Below are 23,784 nucleotides of genomic sequence, written 5' to 3' on the forward strand. Positions count from 1 at the left end.
TGATATAACACAGTTTTGTGATATTTTTGCTTGGTGATGTTATGTCAATACAGGGACATCAAAAATGTATGTATTTAATTAAATAAACAGAACAAGAAAAAGAGGGTCCTCTCTTTCAACACCATCCTGAGATAACATTAGTCAAGCACACTCACATTAAATTGGTTCAGCTGAAAAACACTGGACACACTCGCCTTGGCAAAGCTAGATCCCAATTCAGAGCAGGCTAATGGCTCAGTCACACGAGTAAAAATGACCATGATCACAGTGACTGCACAGGTTGTCTGACAGGAAGCAACCTGCGGTCACTCTCAGAGGTTTGCAAATAATTGCTGCCTAATTTCTAAATACAGACAGATTGCTAAAGTGTTGCCATCATTATGAATGAGTCTTTGTCAATGAGTGCAACTTGAGGGGATTTGACTCTCTGACTGCCAGCTGGTTGCATTCTAGTTAATTTCCTGTAGAACAGAAAGGTTGATAAGCGCAAATGTGATAGTGAAATTGTGTGTTTCTGCCTCTATAGAAAGCTACAGATATGTGATTTTCAGTTATTTCTCACAGTTAATTGGTGTATTTTCATAAAAAGTCTGCATGTTATTACCAATTTGACCCCATTCAAGTTGGCAGACTGATAGCAGAGTGAGTCCATCTTATCTCATGGCAGCCTTTTTTTTTTTAGTGATGCAGTTATGCAATTTGTGCAAATACCCCCAGTATCTTCCTGTTAAAAAGGAGTTTTTCCTTCCCACTCTTGCTGGGTGTTTGCTCATAGGTGGTCATCTGATTGTTGGGCTTTTCTCTCTGTTATTACAGGGTCTTTACCTCACAATATAAACCACCATGAGGCAAATAAATATACAAATAAATATATAAATGAATTTGAATTTTTTTGCAAATATTGGAAAATGTTAAAAATCACAATAATATCATATTGTAAGTACTGTGATAATGTTGTATCATGGGGTGTCTTGTGATTCACATAACAGATAGATAGAAAGATTTCTTTCTCCTATAATTTCAGAGAAAAACATTGATGTTTTTAAACAATGCTCTGTTGGGACTAAGGAACCCATAACGTTTCAATAAAATGTCCCAGACACCAGCAGCAGTTTGAATTCCTGATATAAGCCAGGATGGAACCAGATTTTCATATTGATCTGATTTTAGCATCCAAATGTTGCAGCAGAAGTTGAAACTCATCAGACCATGCAACATTTTTCCAATCTTCTCTTGTCCAGTTTTTGCGAGTCTATGTTTCCTGTTCTTAGCTGAGAGAGTGGAGTAGTACATGGTGTGGTCTTTTGCTGTTGTAGCACATCTGCTTCAAGTTTCACTTTGTTGCACATTCAGAGATGCCCTTCTGCATACCTTGCTTGTAACAAGTGGATATTTAAGTTACAGTTGCCTTCCTATCAGCTCAAAGCAGCACAGCTCAAATGAATAAGGTACTGAACATGTGTACCTGATACAATGGCTGGTTAGTGCGTATTTTTAAAGTATTTTAGAAATAACTTTTTCTTCGTCCATAGTTCTCTACATCAGTGGATGCAGACCTTTACTTTAAAAGTAACATCCTCAGCAGTGTGACCATTTAGGACAGTGTGTTCTGGATAACTCAGGAGTAAAATAACATTAAAACCATTTAAGTGTTGGGTCGGAGATGGAAAAGTGTTTTAAATGTCAGGAGACCCGCCGTATTCCAGGCCCATTTACATTCTGAGGTTTCGTTGTGAGCTTTGTCTATCTGAGGCTGCGCTGCTGTCCATTACGTGCTTCCCATGGTTTTGTGGTGAGACCTAATCTAAGCTAGGCTGTGCTAGCTTTGGGGCTCTGCGCTCTGTTAAATGGTATTCTGTGTTTCCATGGGGAGTGCAAGACTTTTAAATACTACAGTAGATTTAAGCAGCGGGACTTACCTCTTGTTAAATACTTAAGTAGTCTTTGTTAGCACTGGGAACCAATGTCTGCAAGCTAAATGCTATAGCTCTCTGTCAATCCCAGAAAAGTAGAAAGCCTGTGCATGGTTGGTGGATGTGGGCTTTGGGACCTGTCTCTGTGTTCTAAAACTGAAGAGCTTTTAGAGCTTAAGGGACCTCTGCTTGTTAGCTATTGAAGGACCTGCCTTACGTCAGTGTTTTTAATGCTGCAGAGGTTGTCGACTGTGATGTCCCTGCTCGCAGCTTTCAGGAATACCCACAGACTGATGTTTGATGTAACATGTGTTACTATTATATTCATAAAACTGCTCTTTGTAGAGTTCCTGAAGTCACAGCACAGTTTAAACACCAAGAAATCAAAGTACACGTGTAGAATAAAATGCCCCCGTTGTACTGAAGCTATTCTAACACAAGCAGCTCTCTTTGAATAACTCCTCTTTGGCCTGATTATTCTGGTTTTGGTCAAGTAAAAAAATATTCCTTTCCTTGGCTACCCGAGGTGTTTGTTTGCGAATAGATTTCCTGAGCTAATTCTATGTTAGCGCATGGATTTAGAGCAGTGTTTGTTAGCACTTGGGTTTGCAGAACATCTGCTGAGCATTTACAGAGAATTAGACTGCAGCAGAAAATGTGTCGCGTTCGACAGTGAAGCTCTTTAGTTCAGTTTTAATGTTTGACAGGCCCGCTTGTCATGCCCCTATGTTTCACCCTCTTAACGCACTAACCTGCAGTGTTAAATTATTCCTAATTGCACTAAGATCTAATATCACAGGACAACTAGGACAAAAAACAAAAAAACAAAATCTGTTGTGTACAGCTGTCCCCAAATGTGCTTACTGATGCCATCCCATAATTTATATACCAAAGTACTTCTTTTTTTTTGTCAGTCACCTGTATCTCAGACCACAGGGAACTGAGGTAGTACATTTTCTGCACTATGTAGCCAGTAGACTTTGATGTTCAGTTCACCAGAATAATGTGGGGATTTATTTTAAGCTTTCTACAACTCAACTTTGGGCAGAATCTCATTCTGGGATAAAAAATAAAAAAAACCCTCTGCCACTGTCGCTGTGGCTGTTCTCTTCTACAAGTGACCCTTGAAGCTTCACTTTGTTGACACAGATTTTATTTTGCCATGCTAGTTTGTTTGCACTTGGGGGCCATACTTTGTCAGTCTAAGTTAACGTAGCTGCTCTATCCTAACTGACCTGCTGCATTAAATATTAATATAGCACATTGCTGGCCTCATCACCCTCCTCCTCCTTCTCCTCCTTCTCCCCCCTCACACCCATCTATTTGTCATCATCCCGCACACTGGCTTTATTCTTTTATTTTCTTCTGCCGCATGTCATGTACTCTCCTTCCAGTCATTTGGCTGTGGTGTCTTAGCATGTGGTTGCTCAGTTCTTGCTTCATCCACCTTCACTAAGGGTAGTTTCAACTCCAACTCCTCCTCCATCCTCTAGCCCGTATGACTCCATCTCCCAGCCGTTTCTAGAAATGTGTCAGTTCATCCGTCATTAGCCTGAATCTGCACCGCTGCCACTACACTTTCATATTTTCTTAATCTGATTGCTGTAAACAAAAATGAATTTTGACATAAAGCACCATGTGTGTGTGAGGGGGAGCGAGAATAAGTGAGATACTGTCTTGGTTTTGATGGTGTATTATTCATCAGTATGCTGGCTCTTGAGTAAGGCTGTATTTTAGCCGCTCTTTGTGCACGAGTGCGCGTGCGTATGTGCCGTGTGCATGCACATGGAATGATGTGAAACTGTACGCGAAGTTCACTGTATTTGTATAATTGATGCACAATGTCATCAGAGAATCTCTAGGTATGTGCGGTTATAATGTGGAGACACATTTGCAGTTTGTGTGTGTGTACACACGTGTTATGTTCATGCATTATTCATAGGTAAGCTTCTTGGTGGACTTGTGTGATTTGATGAGAAGGTGCAGGTCTGTGTCAACGTCTCTTATCCTTTATAATTCAGCAACCACCAGCAATTATCATCTTCTCCTCCAGTTTTCCAAAAAGACTTTCACCTCATTCATTCTAAATTCTCCACATGCCCGCCGTCCTTCGCTCTGCCCTCGCCACTGAGGTAATGAAGGCACACTGCACAAATCTGTAGCTGGAAAAAAAAGCATGAGATTTGAGAATGTGTACCTGTGAAAGATGAATTCATCTGGTCGTGCAGTGAGACTGTTAATGTTATGATTTTTTTTTTTACACAAGAAGAAATAAAGTACCAGTGCTTTACTGCAGTTTGCAGGAAAAGCATGTATAAAGTAAATGCATTTTGCATTTTGAGAATATCTATACTAGCCAAAAATAAAGCACAAGTTTTTATTTTAAATCATTTTATTAGACTGACACTATCATATATGTACATGCGAGATATTTACTATGAGGCATGGCCTCCTCTGGATGCAATGCACGCAGCACACCTGTCTGCCCAAGGTCTGTAAAAATGTCCCAATCTGTTGAGGGAATTGCTCTCCATCCAGGTTAGTGTAGCCTGCAGCTGTGCAATGGTCATTGGTTGTGGTTAACCCTGATGCAAATGTCGACCCATCATCTCCCAGGCATGCTCAGTAGGACACGTATTTGGACTAAATGCTAGCCAAGGAAGTGTCTGGATATGCTCCTGATCCAGAAAGGCCTTCACTGCTCTGGCGTTCCTGGCAGTGTTTGGGTGGGCATTGTCCGGCTGTAACAGTCATAGGACAGGGCCCTCCTGGAAGAGTGGCACAGGTACAATTTGGAGGACCTCATTTCGATACCTCTGTCCAGTCAGATCTCCGCCAACAACAAGAGTCCAGCATGCAGTCAGCTGCAGCACAGTTATTCATATTTTGGTTTTTGGTGTGTACAACTGTAGCTTGCCTCCACCAGTGTGTGAATGTGAGAGTGAATGAATAGTGGAATTGTAAAGCGCTTTGGGTGCCTAGAAAAGTGCTATATAAATGCAATCCATTATTATTATAACACAGAAAAGGAAAAAGGACAAAGAATCCTGAATCTAAATGAACAACACATTACAGGACACAATAAACAGCTGTAAAATCAAAGTCAACAAGCCATGTCTGGGTATTAGGTCTGGACAGTAAGCGGACTTTGACCTTTTCTTTGATCCGTACTCCGCAGTTGCTTTATCCACGCCCTGCTGCAGGCACAGGTCAGTGGTGGACAGCTCCACGATACTGATTCCTTCAAACATTTCTGTATTTCAAAACATTGTTTTAAAGGAGGGGCGTTCTGATGCCTCGGCAGCACTGTTGCGTCAGAGCAAGAAGATTCTTGGTTGTAATCACGAAGGTGAAGTAATTTAATAATAATAATAATAATAATAATAATAATAATAATAATAATGGATTGCATTTATATAGCGCTTTATATAGCACATAAGAGACATAAGATGCCTTTATAAGTTGAAACTATATGTGTATTGGTGTTGATATTGGCTATACTGATCCTGGGTTTGGTTGGTAACGGATCAATACCAGAATTTAGAGTATTGCACAGCACTTCTGGTTCCTCCTACAGTCCAAAGACTTACATGTTAAGTTAATTGGTGATTTTAAACTGGCTGTATGCGTGAATATGAGAATGGATGTGTCTGTCTCTCACTGCTGTGATAGATTGGAGACCTGTCAAAGGAGTGCCCCGCATTTTAAACCGTGACCACTGCAATAGGCTGCAGCTTCCCTGCAACTCTGAATTGAGTGAGCTATTAAGAAAATAAATGAATGCTTAGCTACAATCTTTAAACTGTAGGAGTAATGAACAACTCGTCACTAAACCAACAAAACATCCCATTTGTCTAAAAAAACCAAAAATCAAACAAGTCTTATAAAATGTGTCAGACTGCTTGGAACATAAATCATCATTTAAATAACTACACGAAGAAACGCCTAGACACAAATACTAGAAATGAAAAACAGCCGTGGCTTTAGCTTTATCTGTGTAGTAGTTTACAAATATATGTCTGTGTAGGTTCTCAGTCATCCAGGCGGTTAGTGGTCTAAGTTGGTAATCTAAGGCAGTTTGCAATAATGTTTTGTCATAAATGTTTTAAACTCAGATATGCACAGGTATCCAAACACACACAGTACATTTTTAACACCCCTCAAACAAAAAAAGAGCACAAACATTTGTGGTTTAACTACAAAAAAGAACAGAAAAAGATTAGAGGTAAACCTGCGAGTCAGGCTAAAAGTCCTCACCAACATCTCATGTGAGGTTTTATGGAATTAGCGCCTGTTCTCGAGTATCTGTCTAAAGTATGAGGGGTCTTTACAGTTTTAAAAAGGCAAAAATGAAACATCAGATTTTGAATCTCTGAAAATGTCTTTTTAAATATATGATCTTGTCTAAAAGCTGAGACAGGGACAATTAGGGATTATTAAAGTTATACGAAAAGAAAAAAAATACCAAGTGGAAAATCTCACTTTTAATTATGTTAATTGCCAGCAGGTAAATTTGATAATTGGGTATTAAAAGGGCATCTAAGAGAAACTCTTTTAGAAGTAAAGACAGGGAGGGTATCACTTTCTCTTAAACACAAACAATTTTAAAATAACCTTTTTCAGTGTGAAATAACAAAGGACATGGGAATTTCATCATCTGCTGTTCCCAATATCTTTAAAAGAGTCAGAGAATCCGTGAAAATCTCTGTACACAAGAGACAAGGCCAAAAATCAATATGGAACGGCCGTGATCTTTGAGGCGTCAGGCAGCACGGCATTAAAAACAGGCACCTTTCTCTAGTGGAAAACACTCCTTGCTTCATCCTCTTTTGCCTGTCACATTCTTTCCATCCGTTGTTGGCATTAACCTTCAACTCACCCGAGCTGCTTTCTCAACATGTATCGGTTTCATCACATCCAGTGAGTCTGAGTGATACCTGCGTGCCGTAGTTCTCCTAAATCTGGCCACATGTTGATACTCTTATCCATGGCAACACAGTTCAGTGCAAATATGTTTTTTTAACTAGCTTAAATGTCCTTGAAGTTTTCTTAAACACTAACTGAGATCAGTAAAAAGGGTTTCTCCAAAGAATGTTTCAATGAGGACTTTATTCAGAGAAAAGGACATTTAAAAAAAAAAACTGCAAGAGAAATGACACTTAAATCTAGTCAGTTCTTTTTTAAAATGTTTTTTTGTTTATTAATGTGAAATATGAAACTGCAAATATTGTATTTGTAGTTCTACAACTGCTTGACGTTCTCATTCACCCATTCAAACATGAGCTCACGTACCAATGAGAGTGGAGCAGTGAACACTTTAGCGTGTAGAGGTTTGAGGAATCAAACCACCGTCTGAACTGAATTTCAAAGTGTATGGAAGTCATTGGTGACCTTTTATTTTTTATTTTTATTGAGTATCAACAATGTAGTACGAAGATATACATGTAGCAAGGGCACAATGCTCCTTTTTATATATTTACCCCACCCCAAGAACATGTTGGACACCGATCCAGAGGGGGAAAAAATTAAAATAAATAAATGAATAAAGTGAATTTATTATTTATTCACCATATTTGAAGATGTGCACCTAAAGGGCAATAGTTTGCACAAAATTAATCATAATCACACAGGAAAAGGATGTACGGCAGCTGTCAAGCATCTATCAGGTGGCTATGGTTTTAATGTATCCCAAATTTTTTCCAACTGTGTAAATTGTGTCAGGTCACTGAACCACAAAGCCGCTTTGGGTGGCTTTTTTTTTAAGTTAAGAAGGAGCTTGATCAAGTCCCCAAAGTGATGCATATGGAGGAGAAAACAACCAACATTTTTTAACTGTTGAGGCAGAAAAAACACAGGTGTAAGTGATGCCAGTAACAATGGATGCATCCCATTTCGGTGAGTCCTTTCCAGGTATTTTGCTGGCTGGTTGAAATGGATTGATGGGACACTTAATGCATCTCAATAGTCATTAGGGTTATTCATTACACCTGCGCCTATTCGGCTGGGATGAGTTAAAATGCAGGCGCTGTAAAGTGACTTTTTCTTACTGGTGATAAGTTCACTAATGAAAGGACCAGAGGAAGTGTAGGTTTCTGTGAACTAATAAAAAAAAACCATCTGGACTATTCATTTTATTGTTCCGAATAGAGATCTGTGAGCATATGCTACTATAATCTAATACACCTGCCCAGGAAAACAGAGCTGATAGATGCTGAAAGGGTGGATGATCACACATCAGGTTATTCAACCGGTTTATTCTAACAGTGTGCACCCTTCTGATGTTCTACTTAAAATCAGAAACTAATAACCATAATGGGGTGTCTGATGATACTGCTGATAACACAAAATGTTTGTACATAAATTATTTGATGCGGATGCAACACCAGCATTTATATAAATAAGAAATATAAGTGTGATTTAAGCTCTTGTTACTGGACAGTCTTTGCCTTTGCAACAGTCTTGCAGCTGAAAGCAGTGTAAGAAGATGTTGCCTCATACAGCTGATGGTAATTAAGCTTGAATTTTCTTGTAGAATAACCAGCTTCAGATCCATCACCTTCACTAAGAAATAAAACATATATTCTTAAAACAATCTGGATAATCTTACACAATCAGCTCTTACATAGTATATTGTTCTCAAAATGAGATGAATAGGACTTTATGGTGAGATGTAAGACTGCAAGTCTTGGTTAGATCCAGAGTTTTACCAGGAAGCTTAAATTGAGAAGTTATGCAAGAGGTCTTACTCTTAAATTAGGGAAAACAATCTTGTTCCTCTGCTGGAATATTATGTAAACGATTTGTTCAAGCCTGTTAACTGTAGCTCAGTGTTAGCTGGAGTATCCTATTATAACAAAGTTGGATATATTGTCTTAAAATAAGATTACTATTCTAATACAAAGGGCTTCTCAGACAAAGAAGACTCATTTCCTACAAGGAGGTTTCTTTCTATGGCTTTCTTTTTTTTTTCTTTTTTTTTGGCTGTTCATTTTCAATAAAGCGCAGCTTCGATTACGATGACAGGTGTAAATGTACCATGAATATACACTCACTGGACACTTTATTGGGTATGCGTTGCTAGTCCCAGGCTGATTGGCTTCTGAAACACCGCTGCAGACTTGGACTGTTGGACTGTTCACGAGGACTTTTTCTAAACCTCAGTAAATTTGGACTGAGATGTGGTGACTATGGGGGCCATTTGTATACAGTGAACTCGCATGTTCAAGAAATCAGTTTGAGATTTTTTGAATTTTGTGACATGGTGTGTTAACCTGCTAGAAGCAGCCATCAGAAGATGGGTACAACGAGGTCATAAACTGATGGACATGGTCAGCAACAATACTCCAGTAGGTTGTGGTGTTTAAACAATGATCAGTTGGTACTAGGGGGTCCAAAGCTACCGAGAACATATTCCCCACACTATTTCATCACTAGCAGCAGTCTGAACTGCTCATACGAAGCAGGATGGACCCACACTTTATGTTGTTTACACCTAATTCGCACTTTACCATCTAAATATTGGAGCAGAAATCAAAACTCATCAGCCTAGGCAATCTTCTACTGTCCAAATTTGGTGAGCCAGTGCGTATTATAGCCACAGTGTCCTGTTCTTAGCTGACAGGCTGTGGTCCTCTGCTGCTGTAGTCCATCTTCAGAGATTCTCTTCTGCAGTGAAGCTCTTCTGCATACCTTGAGTATAGAGAAGAGTGATTATTTGAGTTACTCTTGCCTCCCAGTCACTTTCAAGCAGCCATTCTCCTCTGACCTCTCAGATCAACGAGGCATCTTCACCCTGAAAACTCCCACTTATTCAATACTTTCTCTTTTTTGGACCATTCGCTATACAACTGAGATGGTTGTGTGAAAGAATTACAGCAGAGGAGCTTGTTTCAGACGAGGCCGTCCGGCACCAACAACAATGCACATTCAAAGTCACCTAAATCACCTTTCTTTTTGATTCTGAAGCACTATTTGAACTTTAGCAGTTTGTTTTGACCATGTCTACATGCCTGGAAACACTGAGTTGCTGCCATGTGTGGGTAGATTAGGTTTATAAGATATTAGGTTTAACAAGCAGTTGACCAGGTGTACCAAATGAAGTGGCCAGTCAGTACATATAACTTTTAGCACCACCTAAGTAGCTTTGTGTGTGTTGCAATACAATGCACACAATGCTAAAATTAAAAACAAGATATTTTAGACTCCTTATATTCAGTTGCTTTGTGTGTCCAACCAACAATCTCGAAACCTTTCAGGCTAGGCAAACTTATTTAAATGTGAAAATCGAGGTGCATAGTACAATAATTACCTAATCAGTGGTAAAAATCACTCATGGCTTGCTGGCTTCCTCGTTCTGATATTGACGCACTTGCTGCATTTGTGCACATGCATTATTACAGTCATTTTGAGTGCACTCATTTACACATGAATGATTTAGATAATGTGGCTATTATATGTAAATTTGGTCTTGTTTACAAGACGACTCAGACAATCAGGCAAGTCGGACTTTGTTGCAATGTCAGGATGTTCCTTTGTTCCGGATCTTAACAATTTGCCTTGACGACTAATAATCTGCAGTGGACAAAAGTAGAAAAGAGTGACCCAAAATCATCACCATTATTAAAGCTCTGGCAGATAATTAGGTTGACCGGCTACCTGACAAATCAGATTGCTTGTAATCTCACTCGCAGCACTGATTTATATGTGAGTGTACAGCTGTGCACTTGAATATAAGCGAGTGTTAGTGTGTGGTAGTACCTGTGCTTGTGTGTCCCTCTTATCTAGGAAGAGCTGAGGATGTGCCTGTTGCCACACAGAGGGAGATTTCTTTTTTTTTTCCTTTTTCTAAGCCTCAGTAAAGTATAAAGACACACACACACACAGATGAAAAAAGCAAGATAGATCTTTTTGAAGTACAATTTCATCCTCTCCCCTTCCCACTTTTCTCCTTTTTTTCTTGTGGTTGAGGGAGGCGTGTTGGATCTGATGTGCTTTACGGCTACAGCCGAGAAATTTTTGTTGGACCAAAGTACTACGTGCGCAAACAGCATAGACGCACACATGCACGCACAACTGAAGAGAAGAACGGACTCTTCGTCTGTGTTCACGAGGGCTTTGATGTTTAATGTGTCACGTTTTTCGATGCCCTCTGCTGAAAGAGTGTTAAAGCATGTATGTGCGCGTGTGATCTTTCTGCCTGCAGAATAGAGGCACAGTCATATTGAAGGAGGGTTTGATGTCAGTGTCTCTCTCTCTCGCTCACATGCTTTTCCCCCCACTTCTTCTGCAGCAGGTATCTCAATCTCACTCAGAAGGCTGGAACATTTTTCTCCATCTCATTCACCCCTCTCAGCCTTTTTCTCTTTCTCCCCGTCCACACCCCCACCCCCTCCTCCTCTTTTCTCCCTCCGTCTCTAGTGGCTCGGCCGTGTTGCTGTCTGTTTGTTGGGGGTAGATTATCCTTCATGCAAATATACATTCTGCGATCATTAGCAACTTATTTCACACTCGGTTTGGGGTTTCATTCTGCTTAACAGCTGCTTTGGTTTTGATAGTGCATACTGCTCTTTTACTCTCACACAGTTTCCTCCTGAATCTGAGACGAAATGATTTAAGTGTGTATGGCATTGTGAGTTATTGCTCCAAAGCTGTGAACATTTCGATCCGCAGTTTAGAGACGATGGTTTCCAAATGAGACAGTTATAGGATGACTTTATATATTGTTGCAGTTAGCACGGGGGGGGAAAAGGAAAAAACAAAACATAATGACTCAAATGTTTTTAAGTCAGTTCACATGATTGGAGACATCAGTATTTGGCTCAATTACCTTTCAAGACAATGCCTGGCTGTTTGGTATATTGGCTACGGAGTGCTGAAGTGAATCAAACCTGTGAGTTATGAGGCAGTTATCTCCTACCATTAGGCCCCCTTGTTGCCGGCAGTCACTCTTCTTGCTGTGCAGTCTCACTTGTTGTCGGAATCTCTCAGCATCTCTTCGTCCCTTTCCCATTTTCCCTCTCTACTTGTCGCTTCTCCAGCTCTTGCAAGTCTCTCTTATCTCCCTTCTTCTCTCGGTCTGTCTCGCTGATTGTAAAATTGAAATGGGCTCTAATTCTGTTTTTTTGCTCACATAGACTCCAGTGCCTTTTTTTATCCCTTTTTCTGCAATTAATTTACTTCCTCTGAAAAATCTGCTGACTGTCTGTGCTGCTGGCCCCACATGTCATTGCAGGATGAGAAATCCACATTCTTCCAGTTCGGCGCGGCTCTTCAGCAGGAGGCTCTGCTCATGCTTGCTATCATGGAGGAATACGACTGGCATGTTTTTTCTATCGTCACATCCAAGTTCCCCGGGTACCAGGAATTCATAAGCACGCTGAGGGTAACTGTGGATCACAGGTAATGAAAACAGCACACACAAACGCACATGTTGTTTTCTTTCCTTTATTTATGATAGCTGACAAGCTGTGTGTTATTGTTTAATGGTTTATTGTTACAGCTTTGTGCGATGGGACATGCAGAGTGTGGTGACTCTAGATGCTGTGGATGGCGACCCAAACTCTAAATCACACATTGCACTCAAGAGGATCCAGAGTCCTGTTATATTGCTCTACTGCTCCAAGGATGAAGCCGTGTAAGTGTTTGCGTGTGTTGTTTCGTTGCGCCATTTCTGTCTCTTTGTCACACACTGCCTTCACAGACTTCAGCTTTGGATCTGTCTCCTTTGTTTGACAGGTATATAATGGAGGAGGCTCGGTCCTTGGGTCTGATAGGAGCTGGTTACATCTGGATCGTGTCCAGTCTCACCACTGGCAACCCAGACTTTACCCCTGAGGTAGTAAGGTCCCATATGTAGTAACAGGTGGCCACTTTTGTGTGGTTTGATAAAACAAGCCGTGTTTTTGATCCCAGGCTGTTGCAGGTCATCTGTTGACTATCCCAGATTTCCCCTCTTATTTATGAATGCTGACCATGATACATGGTCAGCTTTTTTGAGAAAAGTTACATAAAAAATAATATAATTCTCCGTACCCACAGATTAATCAATTGTTTCACATCTAGTTTAAATAAATAAAAACTATATATTATGTATATTGGAATTAATATAGATTAGAAATGAAGTATAGATATATATATATATATATATATTATATATATCATATATATATATATATGATTATATATATATATATATATATATTGATTAAAATATCAAATGTAATTGTGATAGATGTTTTATGATGGGCTGGCTGGTTTCGACTCTTGAACGCTGTTAAACTCTTTATAACCTCACAACAGCAAGATTCCAGGAAATCAGAGCTTCCAGCCAAAACAATTACTCTGGCAGTTGAACCCTGGTTGCAATATTGTGTTTCTACCTGTTTTTGTTTGTCCGTAGATCAGACAAGCAAGACAGAAATTCTTAATTAGTAGGGTTAAGAGGGGCTGGCAGGCAGATGCGATTACATAGACAAGTGACGTTGTGTGTCTGTGCAGAATTCCCAGAATTTGTGAAACTTTATCTTTAATCCATGTATTACATATTAAAAGATGCTTCAAAGACAAATCATGTTGACCGCTAATACAGTTCACGTCAGAGCATACTAATTTACAGATAATCCAGCAAAAAGTCATCTTTTACACAACTTTGTACGTAACAACATATGATCAGTCCCAAAGGCATAAAATACTCACTTCTCAAAAGCCTTTCAAATGTTTATTCTCCTAATTCTTCTCCATCTCTGGCTCGAGTCTTCCTGTTTGTGTTGGGTTTCCGCCTCTGATTTCTTTCTCAGTCATGGATCTGACTCTACAACTAAAGCCAAAGTAAAATGTAAAAACAAAGTACTGTAGGGTAGACAGACAGATTGCTGTGCCTGCATTTTTTTTTCTGATGTTTGCTCAGTCTGCTTCAGAGAGATAAAGTTTGAGCTATACAGTTTTTTTTTCAATGACAGCTGCAAGATGTAGGCGATACCTGAATGAGTAATTCAGTTTATAGACATACAGTCTGTTCACACGCATCTAGTAGCCAGCTATGAATTATTTCCGGAGGACAGACAGAACCAATAAATCATCCGCCTGACACCTTTGAGAAATGCATATGGATGTTTCAAATCTGGGGTAAAAATGTCAAATTAAACTAAACTTGAAGCTTACAAACCATATGTGTCGTTTCTTAGATGTCCTCTCGTCCCCCTCTCAGGTCTTCCCCCTGGGTATGATCTCTGTGTCCTATGATGACTGGGAGTACCCGCTCGAGACACGGGTGCGGGATGGGGTGGGCATCATTTCCTCTGCAGCCACCTTCATGTTGCGGGAGAAGGGAGAGCTACCAGAAGCCCAGAGCAGCTGCTACAGCACAGCATCAGACAGGAGCCCGGGGAAGCTCCCACCTAGTGCCCTGCGCAGGTGTGTGTAACTGTGGATGTGTGACGATTGCGAGGAGATCAAGGTCCAGGAACTTGCATAACTCGGTTGGCTTTGTGGTTGACTGTTCGGCAGCCTTACATAACTCTTTTTAATGTAGTAATGAGAGGGTAAGAGGAGAGAAAGGAAGCAGAGATGACAGCAGTGTTAAACACTGTGATTTCTAATGGCTTTTAACACTGTTAGATGTTGTGTACACGGCTGCTCGGTGTGTGAGCTCATTCTGCCTCCTTAGCTGGGAGACCTCAGGCAGACCTCCTTGTTGTTGCCACCCTGTGTTAACTAGAGCTTAGGATGTGTCTTGTGTATGCGTGTGTGTATGATAGTGTGAACCTCTGCGTGTGCACCTTGCTTCACATCGACTGTCATTAAGTTTGGATTAGAGCAGGTGTTACTAGCTTTGTTGTCTGGATTTCTTTTTTACTTGATCTGTGGGGGGCTCATACAGTGTATGTCAGAAGGTGTGTGTAGGTGTGCATACCAGCATGCAAGATAATGTACTCTTCTCTGTGATGTACAGGCGCACACATACACACAGAGAAACACAAGCATGCAGATTCATACTGAGCTACTGAGCAGTCACTGCTACAGGGCCGTTAGCTAAACTGCCTCTGTAAAGTTTTTTTTCGGAGTGATATTGTGATTGCATCTTGAATATGAAGCATGCAGTGGCTAATATGCTGTTATAAATTCAGAAGTCTATATTAAACTAACTGAAAATATAAAGGTCATGTTGTTAGGGTCTGCACATTGGTGATGACTTATGAGCTGGCTCATTAGAATGAGAGCCACAGTGCGATTTTCACCATTATGGCTTTATTATCCCGTTTTTCTCTCCCATTAGGCCGCTACAGTGTATATCAAGGCATATACAACACTGCTGTTGTTGACAGGTTGATCCAATATAACTCAGACCTCGACAGGAACTCAAATGTTTATTCAGAGCTCTATTCTTACTGTCAGAGGTACCTCATTTGTCTCACTAACTTATTAGATAGAATTTGCATATTTGTCAAAACAACTGCAGCCAATTTTTTTGTGATAATAAACTGACAGGTTGGATTTCCCCCACCCTGATTCGGAAAAGTGGTGAGGCTGTGATCAGGATTCTGCATACATTAGTCTAGATACAATCTTGCCGCAGTGTGCATATAAACAACGCGAGGTGGGGAGGAATAGGACAACATAATCCGGCACTTAAAAGACACTATCAGACCCGCCGGATTTTCTGTCATTCTTGCTTGACAGGAATTAATATCTCAGACTCTAGTTGAGCTTATTTGGTCTCCACAATGATACAGGTTTTTATGGAAGGTTTGTCCTTGTTGTAAATTTCAAAAGGTTATTCTTTTTGATGGAACCAGTGTAGCGTGCAAACCCCTAAGCTGTCACTTTCCTCTAAAAATATGCTCTGTGCCATAATACAGAATTTGGGAAGAAGCCTGCCTTTCTTCTTTATTCATACTTTCATAAAAGTGCTCAGAGAGTATTTCAGCTAATAGAAAAGTGCTTCTCACATAGTGGTAGCAGGATCCACATTAAAAACTGCACTTACTGAAGCAGGGGGTTTCATATATTTCTATGATGCAACTCTTTTTTTCCACGTACTACTTAAACCTCTACTGAATTTCTAGGCGATGATGATACATTTATATAAAAATCGCTGAACCCACTTCATAATGTAGCTTCACATTTCATTTTCATTACACAAGGAATCACAATACAAACAGGATTTGGTTCTCCTGCATGCCTCAAAAACACAGCGGCGTCTTTCGTTTACATCAGAAACTTTTTTCCCCCAAAATGGTAACAAACCTGAAATAGGAGGCGACAGCAGTTTCCCAGAATAAACTGCCACAGCGTTTCCGCTACATGTACTCAGCCGTGGCGATGCGCTGTGACAAGGGCATCACCTGCTGCACCGGGAAGATTTTTCCAACACAAAAAAATATATATTTGTCTTGACGTGCCCCTTATAGTCCAAAGCATTGTGATCTGTGACAGAGGTAGGTCTGGTTGTAGAGTGAAGCCTGTAATGTTTGGCTGTGTAGGTTTATATTTAATTATTGTGTTTGCTGGGAGAGGACATAACTAAACCGCATATATCTATATTTACTTATTTATTTATTTTGCAGTGCCAGTACACGAGGGAGACGGGGACCTTTTGTTTACTTTTTCTCAGTGTGAGTGGAGCCAGCTTTCACAGAGCACAGGCCTTTTTCCAAGTCTTTGTAAGAACAGATGATTAATGTAGCTCCCTCTAATCCACTGTCCGACTACAATATTTATGTGTGTTGACTCTAATACCTCTCCTGGAGATGGGACAACATAAAATCCCACCTGTTTGAACTGGAATGTAATTATCATAGTTTTCAGCTGCAGGGTGCGTGCTAAACAGTGCTCACACGGTTCTTTTTATGCATCTTGACTTGCTGTCGCAATATCTGAGTGCACGCATGACTCCTTCATGGCCCCGTGCCCTGGTTAGCTCACATAAAAAACCTGCTTTTAACTCTTCCTTTTTAATAGTAATTCAGATAATGTATGTTTAGATAGCTGATGGACTGAGACAGTTTTCTTCTGGATGAAAAGGGGAATCTTGTGCAGAGTATGAATATGTTTATAAAGCAGATGTTTGCCTTCTGAAATATTCTGTTTTAGCTGAATGATATTTCATTTGTACGGCATCACACGATGCGGTGTCGAGATGATTCAGACAATTTCTAATAAAACAGAACACAAGGTGTCAGAGAAAAGGTGTTGTCTGTATTGGACAGCTGCTGTCCTGCCTGTGATTCAGTCTTTAAGGTAAACGTTCTTGGACAGGCCTTCTCTCCCCTAGTGGGAATCCACACTATTATCCCAGTCCTCACATGCAGAAATCCTCTCCTTCTGAAAATTGTTTCAGTGGAGCGAGTGTATCTTTAATCCCCATATCACTGTGTGTGATACCAGTTCATTTACTTCTCTCTGCTGCTTCACTTTAGCGAGTGTGTAAACGTTTCAGCATAGGATCTGTTTGCGTATGCAGGACAGCTTTAGTGAGTAAAAGAGTGAGGGCAGCCTTGTTGCACCAGAGACTTGTCTTTCAGGCATATATCTGTGGAGAAATCAATGCAGAATGTTGATGGGAGAGATACATGGCCTCTGACTCTTCCCACTCCTACACACAAATATATGCACGCACACGCATACACACTCAGGCATCTGCGCACACATGGTGGGTGAAGACAACATTGATTTGAAGTGGAGACACTTGCGGTGATTACAGAGTGCTTAACTTGTTATTCTGAACGTATTTGCTGTTGTGCACATATACAAACACTCCAGCAGATGCAAATCAACAACAAATCTTCCTGCCCCCCCCCTTGTTTCAGACACATGATGCACGTGTGGAATGAAGGCCGAGATTTATCCTTTACTCCAGACGGTTACCAGGCCAACCCAAAACTGGTGGTGATCGTCCTAAATGTGGAAAGGAAGTGGGAGAAGGTAACAAATTAGTGTGAAAATTTAAAGAAAAAACTTTAATAAGATGTCTTTTTGTGGATTTTTGGAGTGATTTTTGGTGTGTTTTTCCTCCCGTGCTCACAGATGGGCCGCTGGGAGAACGGGACGTTGTCACTGATGTTCCCGGTGTGGCCGAGGTATAACTCCTATGGGGACGAGGATGCCGATGAAAACCACCTCTCCATTGTCACTCTGGAAGAGAAACCTTTTGTCATTGTGGACAACGTAGACATCCTCACTGGCACCTGCATGAGAAACTCAGTGCCCTGCCGCAAACACGTCAAAAAGTAAGTACCTGCACCCACACCTGCCCACTGCCCACATAAAATCACAAGCCTGGTTGTTAGCCATACTTCGCTACAAGAGACAGATACCTGTTTGTTCTTCGAATAGGTTCAGTCTCATTAGGACACAGGTAGTGTTAGTTCATCTGTTTGTGTATCTCTTGGCTGAACAGAATCACACCTCTCTAACCAGTCTCAGCGTGTCTGACAGGATGATTGTCAATCAGCTGCCCTTTGTTCTTGCACTTTTCGGGATCTATACTGGGCCCACTCGTTTTTAGTTTATATAATAATGATTCACCATCTGTTTGTCCTCTAGTCTGAAATCCAAATGTACAGTACGTAGCTTGCACTGTAATCGAGGCAAACTCGATTACGCTTCAGCACAACTTAATACTAAACTCACAAACTCTGCATCCCATGTTACAACTTGACTGAAAACGTTCGCACTTATAAGAGGAGCAGCTTTCGCCTAGCTCGATTTTTGTATTCTTTTCCCGCTGTCTGTTCTTTGCCAGTGTTGTACAACATAAAAGTCTTGTGTCAGAGACAGAACCGACACACACAGCCTGAGTTCTCATTTGGTTCAGAGGTAATCAGTTCTGTCAGCATTAATAATTAATTGCTCTCTGTCGCTGTCAGCTCGCTAATGCCAATCTGTCGGTATACTCGATTTTTGTTTCTCCTGCCGCTTTAGTGGCAAGTGCAGCCCTCTGTGGTTTTATTGTTTCATTAGTTCGGTTTGATTTGTGTTTTATTTTAAATGCTCTGAATGTGTTGCTTGTTTTTAAATATTGCAATACAGCTAATTAGTAACCCTGCTTATTGTTTTCTTCATATTGCATATTGTACATTAACACTGCTCTCATTAAGGCCGTGCGTGCTTGGATCCTGGAAGAATGTGGATATTACTCATAATGGGAAAATTAAACCCCCCGGTGGTACTCTGCACCTTTCATGATTTGGGTTTTACGTGTAACTTGGAGAACTTATTCAAAATATTATTTAATACAGTTTTTTCTTCCTGATTTTTGTTTTCTTAAAGAGGTTGGCTTGAATTTATGGGTTCAAAAACAACCAACAGATCTCTCAGCCTGAGCTTGATTATAAGATCTTTTGATTCTGCACTGAAAAAAAGGCCATGTTGGATTTACTTGATTCAATAGTGGACATTGGTTGCACACAAATGTTTTGCTTTGGCAGAAACTTAAACAATTGTGTTCAATCAACGCAACTTTTTCATAATCAATAAACATTTGCATTTTGTGTTCATAAAACACGACTGAAACATGTTTAGATGAAGTAAGTTGAGCTCTTGGAATATTTTAATCTTTCACAATTTTGTCATTGTATTTCAACACTATTAAATAACATTTACCCCAATACTACTTGCTCATTTAAATACTACATGTTGTCTTCATATTACATAATGTTCAACAAAGTCTAGAGTCTGGTAAACATAAAAATTTAATGGATCTACAACAACTAACATCCTATCTTTATCCTGGTTGCAGGGGGGCTGGGAAATAACCCTGAATTCCTAGGTAGGGTACACCCTAGACAACTCACAAGTCTGTCACAAACAACCATTTGCACTTACATTGACAGGTAATTTAGAATCATCAATTAACCTAACTCTAACAACTGCACGACTTTTAACTGTGGGAAGAAACCAGAATACCCAGAGAGAAACTAGTGCAAACTAGCCAGATTGTGGATTTGAACCCAGGATCTTCTTACTGTGAAGCAACAGCACTAATTCAATTCAATTCAATTCAATTTATTTATATAGCGCCAAATCACAACAAAAGTCGCCTCAAGGCGCTTCATAGATACAGAGAAAAACCCAACAATCATATGACCCCCTATGAGCAAGCACTTTGGCGACAGTGGGAAGGAAAAACTCCCTTTTAACAGGAAGAAACCTCCGGCAGAACCAGGCTCAGGGAGGGGCGGCCATCTGCTGCGACCGGTTGGGGTGAGAGAAGGAAGACAGGATAAAGACATGCTGTGGAAGAGAGACAGAGGTTAATAACAGATATGATTCAATGCAGAGAGGTCTATTAATACATAGTGAGTGAGAAAGGTGACTGGAAAGGAAAAACTCAATGCATCATGGGAATCCCCCGGCAGCCTACGTCTATTGCAGCATAACTAAGGGAGGATTCAGGGTCACCTGGTCCAGCCCTAACTATATGCTTTAGCAAAAAGGAAAGTTTTAAGCCTAATCTTAAAAGTAGAGATAGTGTCTGTCTCCCGAATCCAAACTGGAAGCTGGTTCCACAGAAGAGGGGCCTGAAAACTGAAGGCTCTCCTCCCATTCTACTTTTAAATACTCTAGGAACAACAAGTAGGCCTGCAGAGCGAGAGCGAAGTGCTCTAATAGGGTGATATGGTACTACAAGGTCATTAAGATAAGATGGGGCCTGATTATTTAAGACCTTGTATGTGAGGAGCAGGATTTTGAATTCAATTCTGGATTTAACAGGAAGCCAATGAAGGGAAGCCAAAACAGGAGAAATATGCTCTCTCTTTCTAGTCCCTGTCAGGACTCTTGCTGCAGCATTTTGGATTAGCTGAAGGCTTTTCAGTGAGTTTTTTGGACATCCTGATAATAATGAATTACAGTCGTCCAGCCTGGAAGTAATAAATGCATGAACTAGTTTTTCAGCGTCACTCTGAGACAGGATATTTCTAATTTTAGAGATGTTGCCAAATGGAAGAACGCAGTCTTACATATTTGTTTAATATGTGCGTTGAAGGACATGTCCTGGTCAAAAATGACTCCAAGGTTCCTCACAGTGTTACTGGAGGCCAAGGTAATGCCATCCAGAGTAAGAATCTGGTTAGATACCATATTTCTAAGATTTTCAGGGCCGAGTACAATAACCTCAGTTTTATCTGAATTAAGAAGCAGAAAGTTAGCGGCCATCCAGGTCTTTATGTCTTTAAGACATTCCTGCAGTTTAACTAATTGGTGTGTGTTATCTGGCTTCATGGACAGATAGAGCTGGGTGTCATCTGCATAGCAGTGAAAATGTATGCTATGTCTTCTAATGATGCTGCCTAAGGGAAGCATGTATAATGTAAACAGAATTGGTCCTAGCACTGAACCCTGTGGAACTCCATAATTAACCTCAGTGTGTGAAGAGGACTCTCCATTTACATGCACAAATGGAGTCTATTAGATAGATATGATACAAACCACTGCAGTGCAGTACCTGTAATACCTACAGCATGTTCTAATCGCTCTAATAGGATATTATGGTCGACAGTATCGAAGCTGCACTAGGTCTAGCAGGACAAGCACAGAGATGAGTCCACTGTCAGAGGCCATAAGAAGATCATTTGTAACCTTCACTAAAGCTGTTTCTGTGCTGTGTGAGCTCTGAAACCTGACTGAAACTCTTCAAATAAACCATTCCTCTGCAGATGATCTGTTAGCTGTTTGACAACTACTCTTTCAAGGATGTTTATTGAAAGAAAGCACTACCACCAGCCACCAATCCAGACTTAACAAAAGTAGGAAAGCTATGATTTCAAGGCTTGATGCAGAATTTTTTTGTACGTTTTTGTCCTTGACAGGTTAATCCACAATAAATAGCAATAGCATGCACGTGGTGTGTGTGTAGTTGTCTGCCTCTTATAACTCCAGTGATTTTCCTGCAGTTTGACATCTCGTGCGATCTTGTGAATTTCATGAGTTCAGCAACTAACCACTCTTACTAGATTGTATCAGGTCATCTCAACAAGAACAAATTAAGTTGTTGAATTTCGTACAGATCCTTCATGATTTAATTACGTTCATAGAAGCATGAAATTATTGTGTTTAAATTACAAGTTAATTTAGACATGTAATTTTGTTTTTAATGTAACAAACACCCAATTTACTTTTTTCAGTATACCAAAAAAAGTAGTGGAGGCTACTCGATTTGACTGAGATGGATGCCTTCCTGAAACCACGATCCAAAGCATACGAGACTGAAAGTTATTGACTTACTTCACTCGAACATGATATGAACAATTTAATCTAGCCTCTCTGCATATCATGTAGTTTCTACACTATATAGTTACACTTAACTTTAAAGCATGAGGCACTTGTTAAATACACGCAAGATGCTTACGTAAATCCAAGAGTTGGCCAATCCCTTTTTTTCAGTGTGCGTCATCACGTACTTCTGTCCATCCCATTCTTATGAAGGGGGTATATTCTGGGAATTTAACACAACATTGTTTTGATTGCAGTGTCACAGGAACACTAAATTTCATTGCATCTTGCACAGATGTTCAGCCTGACTCAAGGTTTGAGTTTGAGTCTTAGAGTCAAAGCTCACTTTGACCTCACAAAACACATTTTTAAACTCAAGAATTCACAAGACAATTATAACAAAAACTTCACATAATTTTATAACAGGATAAAATGATGAGAGAATGACATTTTATATCCAAAAGGTCGAGCAACATCCTCGCTGTTCTGCAACACACTTTTGTAGCTATTATTCTGTGTCACAGCTCAGGAACAGAAGGGGACATTGTGGCCATTTTTAATATTTGGGTGTCCATCTTTGAAACTATATCAGAGCCTGCATGGAATATACATAATGAATCTGGACTGATATGGCTATAAACCTCATCTTGATTGGTTTGCAGAGGCCAAAAACCCAAAGGTGGTAATTCCAGTTGAAATTTGGACAGTTTTTCTATAGAAAAGTATTTTTTTAAATAAATTTTTACATTTAACTGTTTATTAATTGATTAATTGATGGACCGATTATTTAAATTATATACTGTACATGTGAAAAGTACATGTAGTATACTAAATAACTGGGTTTAAGACAGTTGTTTGGATAAAGCTTTTTGGGCTTGATCAGGTGACCCTAAACCTTCTCTTAGTTAGGCTTAGTTATGTCAACAGGTCTGGGCTGCTAGGGCAACCCATGATGCACTGAGTATTTCTTCATTTTTTCACTCTCTATGTGTTTATACACCAGTGTGCATTTAATCATTAGTTATTATTCGACTCTCTTCCACTGCATGTCTTTTGTCCTGTCTCCCTCCCCTAACCTCCAGCCACTAGTGGCAGATGTCCACCCCTCCCTGAGCCTGGTTCTGCTGGAGATTTCTTCCTGTTAAAAGGGAGTTTTTCCTTCCCACTGTCGCCAAGTACTTGCTCACAGGCAGCCGTCTGATTATAGTCTTTACCTTCCAAAAAAAAGCACATTGAGGCTACTGCTATTGTGATTTGGTGCTATATCAATAAACTTAATTGATACAGTGGGGCAAAAAAGTATTTAGTCAGCCACCGATTGTGCAAGTTCCCCCACCTAAAATGATGACAGAGGTCAGTAATTTGCACCAGAGGTACACTTCAACTGTGAGAGACAGAATGTGAAAAAAAAATCCATGAATCCACATGGTAGGATTTGTAAAGAATTTATTCGTAAATCAGGGTGGAAAATAAGTATTTGGTCAATAACAAAAATACAACTCAATACTTTGTAACATAACCTTTGTTGGCAATAACAGAGGTCAAACGTTTACTATAGGTCTTTACCAGGTTTGCACACACAGTAGCTGGTATTTTGGCCCATTCCTCCATGCAGATCTTCTCGAGAGCAGTGATGTTTTGGGGCTGTCGCCGAGCAACA

At 40.1% G+C, this 23,784-nt stretch overlaps 1 protein-coding gene across 2 annotated transcripts in view; it reads left to right on the plus strand.

The window, feature by feature from the left end:
• Positions 1-23,784, plus strand: part of grin2ab (glutamate receptor, ionotropic, N-methyl D-aspartate 2A, b) — a 120,040-nt gene that overhangs the window by 72,411 nt on the left and 23,845 nt on the right. For both annotated transcript variants that reach the window (XM_005929316.2, XM_005929317.2), the window contains exons 5-10: positions 12,145-12,311; positions 12,412-12,546; positions 12,648-12,747; positions 14,119-14,324; positions 17,720-17,834; positions 17,937-18,139. In XM_005929316.2, coding sequence (XP_005929378.1) covers positions 12,145-12,311; positions 12,412-12,546; positions 12,648-12,747; positions 14,119-14,324; positions 17,720-17,834; positions 17,937-18,139 — 926 coding nt within the window. The remainder of the gene's footprint in view (positions 1-12,144; positions 12,312-12,411; positions 12,547-12,647; positions 12,748-14,118; positions 14,325-17,719; positions 17,835-17,936; positions 18,140-23,784) is intronic.

Source organism: Haplochromis burtoni, unplaced genomic scaffold (genome assembly GCF_018398535.1).
Source record: "Haplochromis burtoni strain Fernald_Lab_line unplaced genomic scaffold, NCSU_Asbu1 Contig_122, whole genome shotgun sequence".
Taxonomy (NCBI): Eukaryota; Metazoa; Chordata; class Actinopteri; order Cichliformes; family Cichlidae; genus Haplochromis; species Haplochromis burtoni.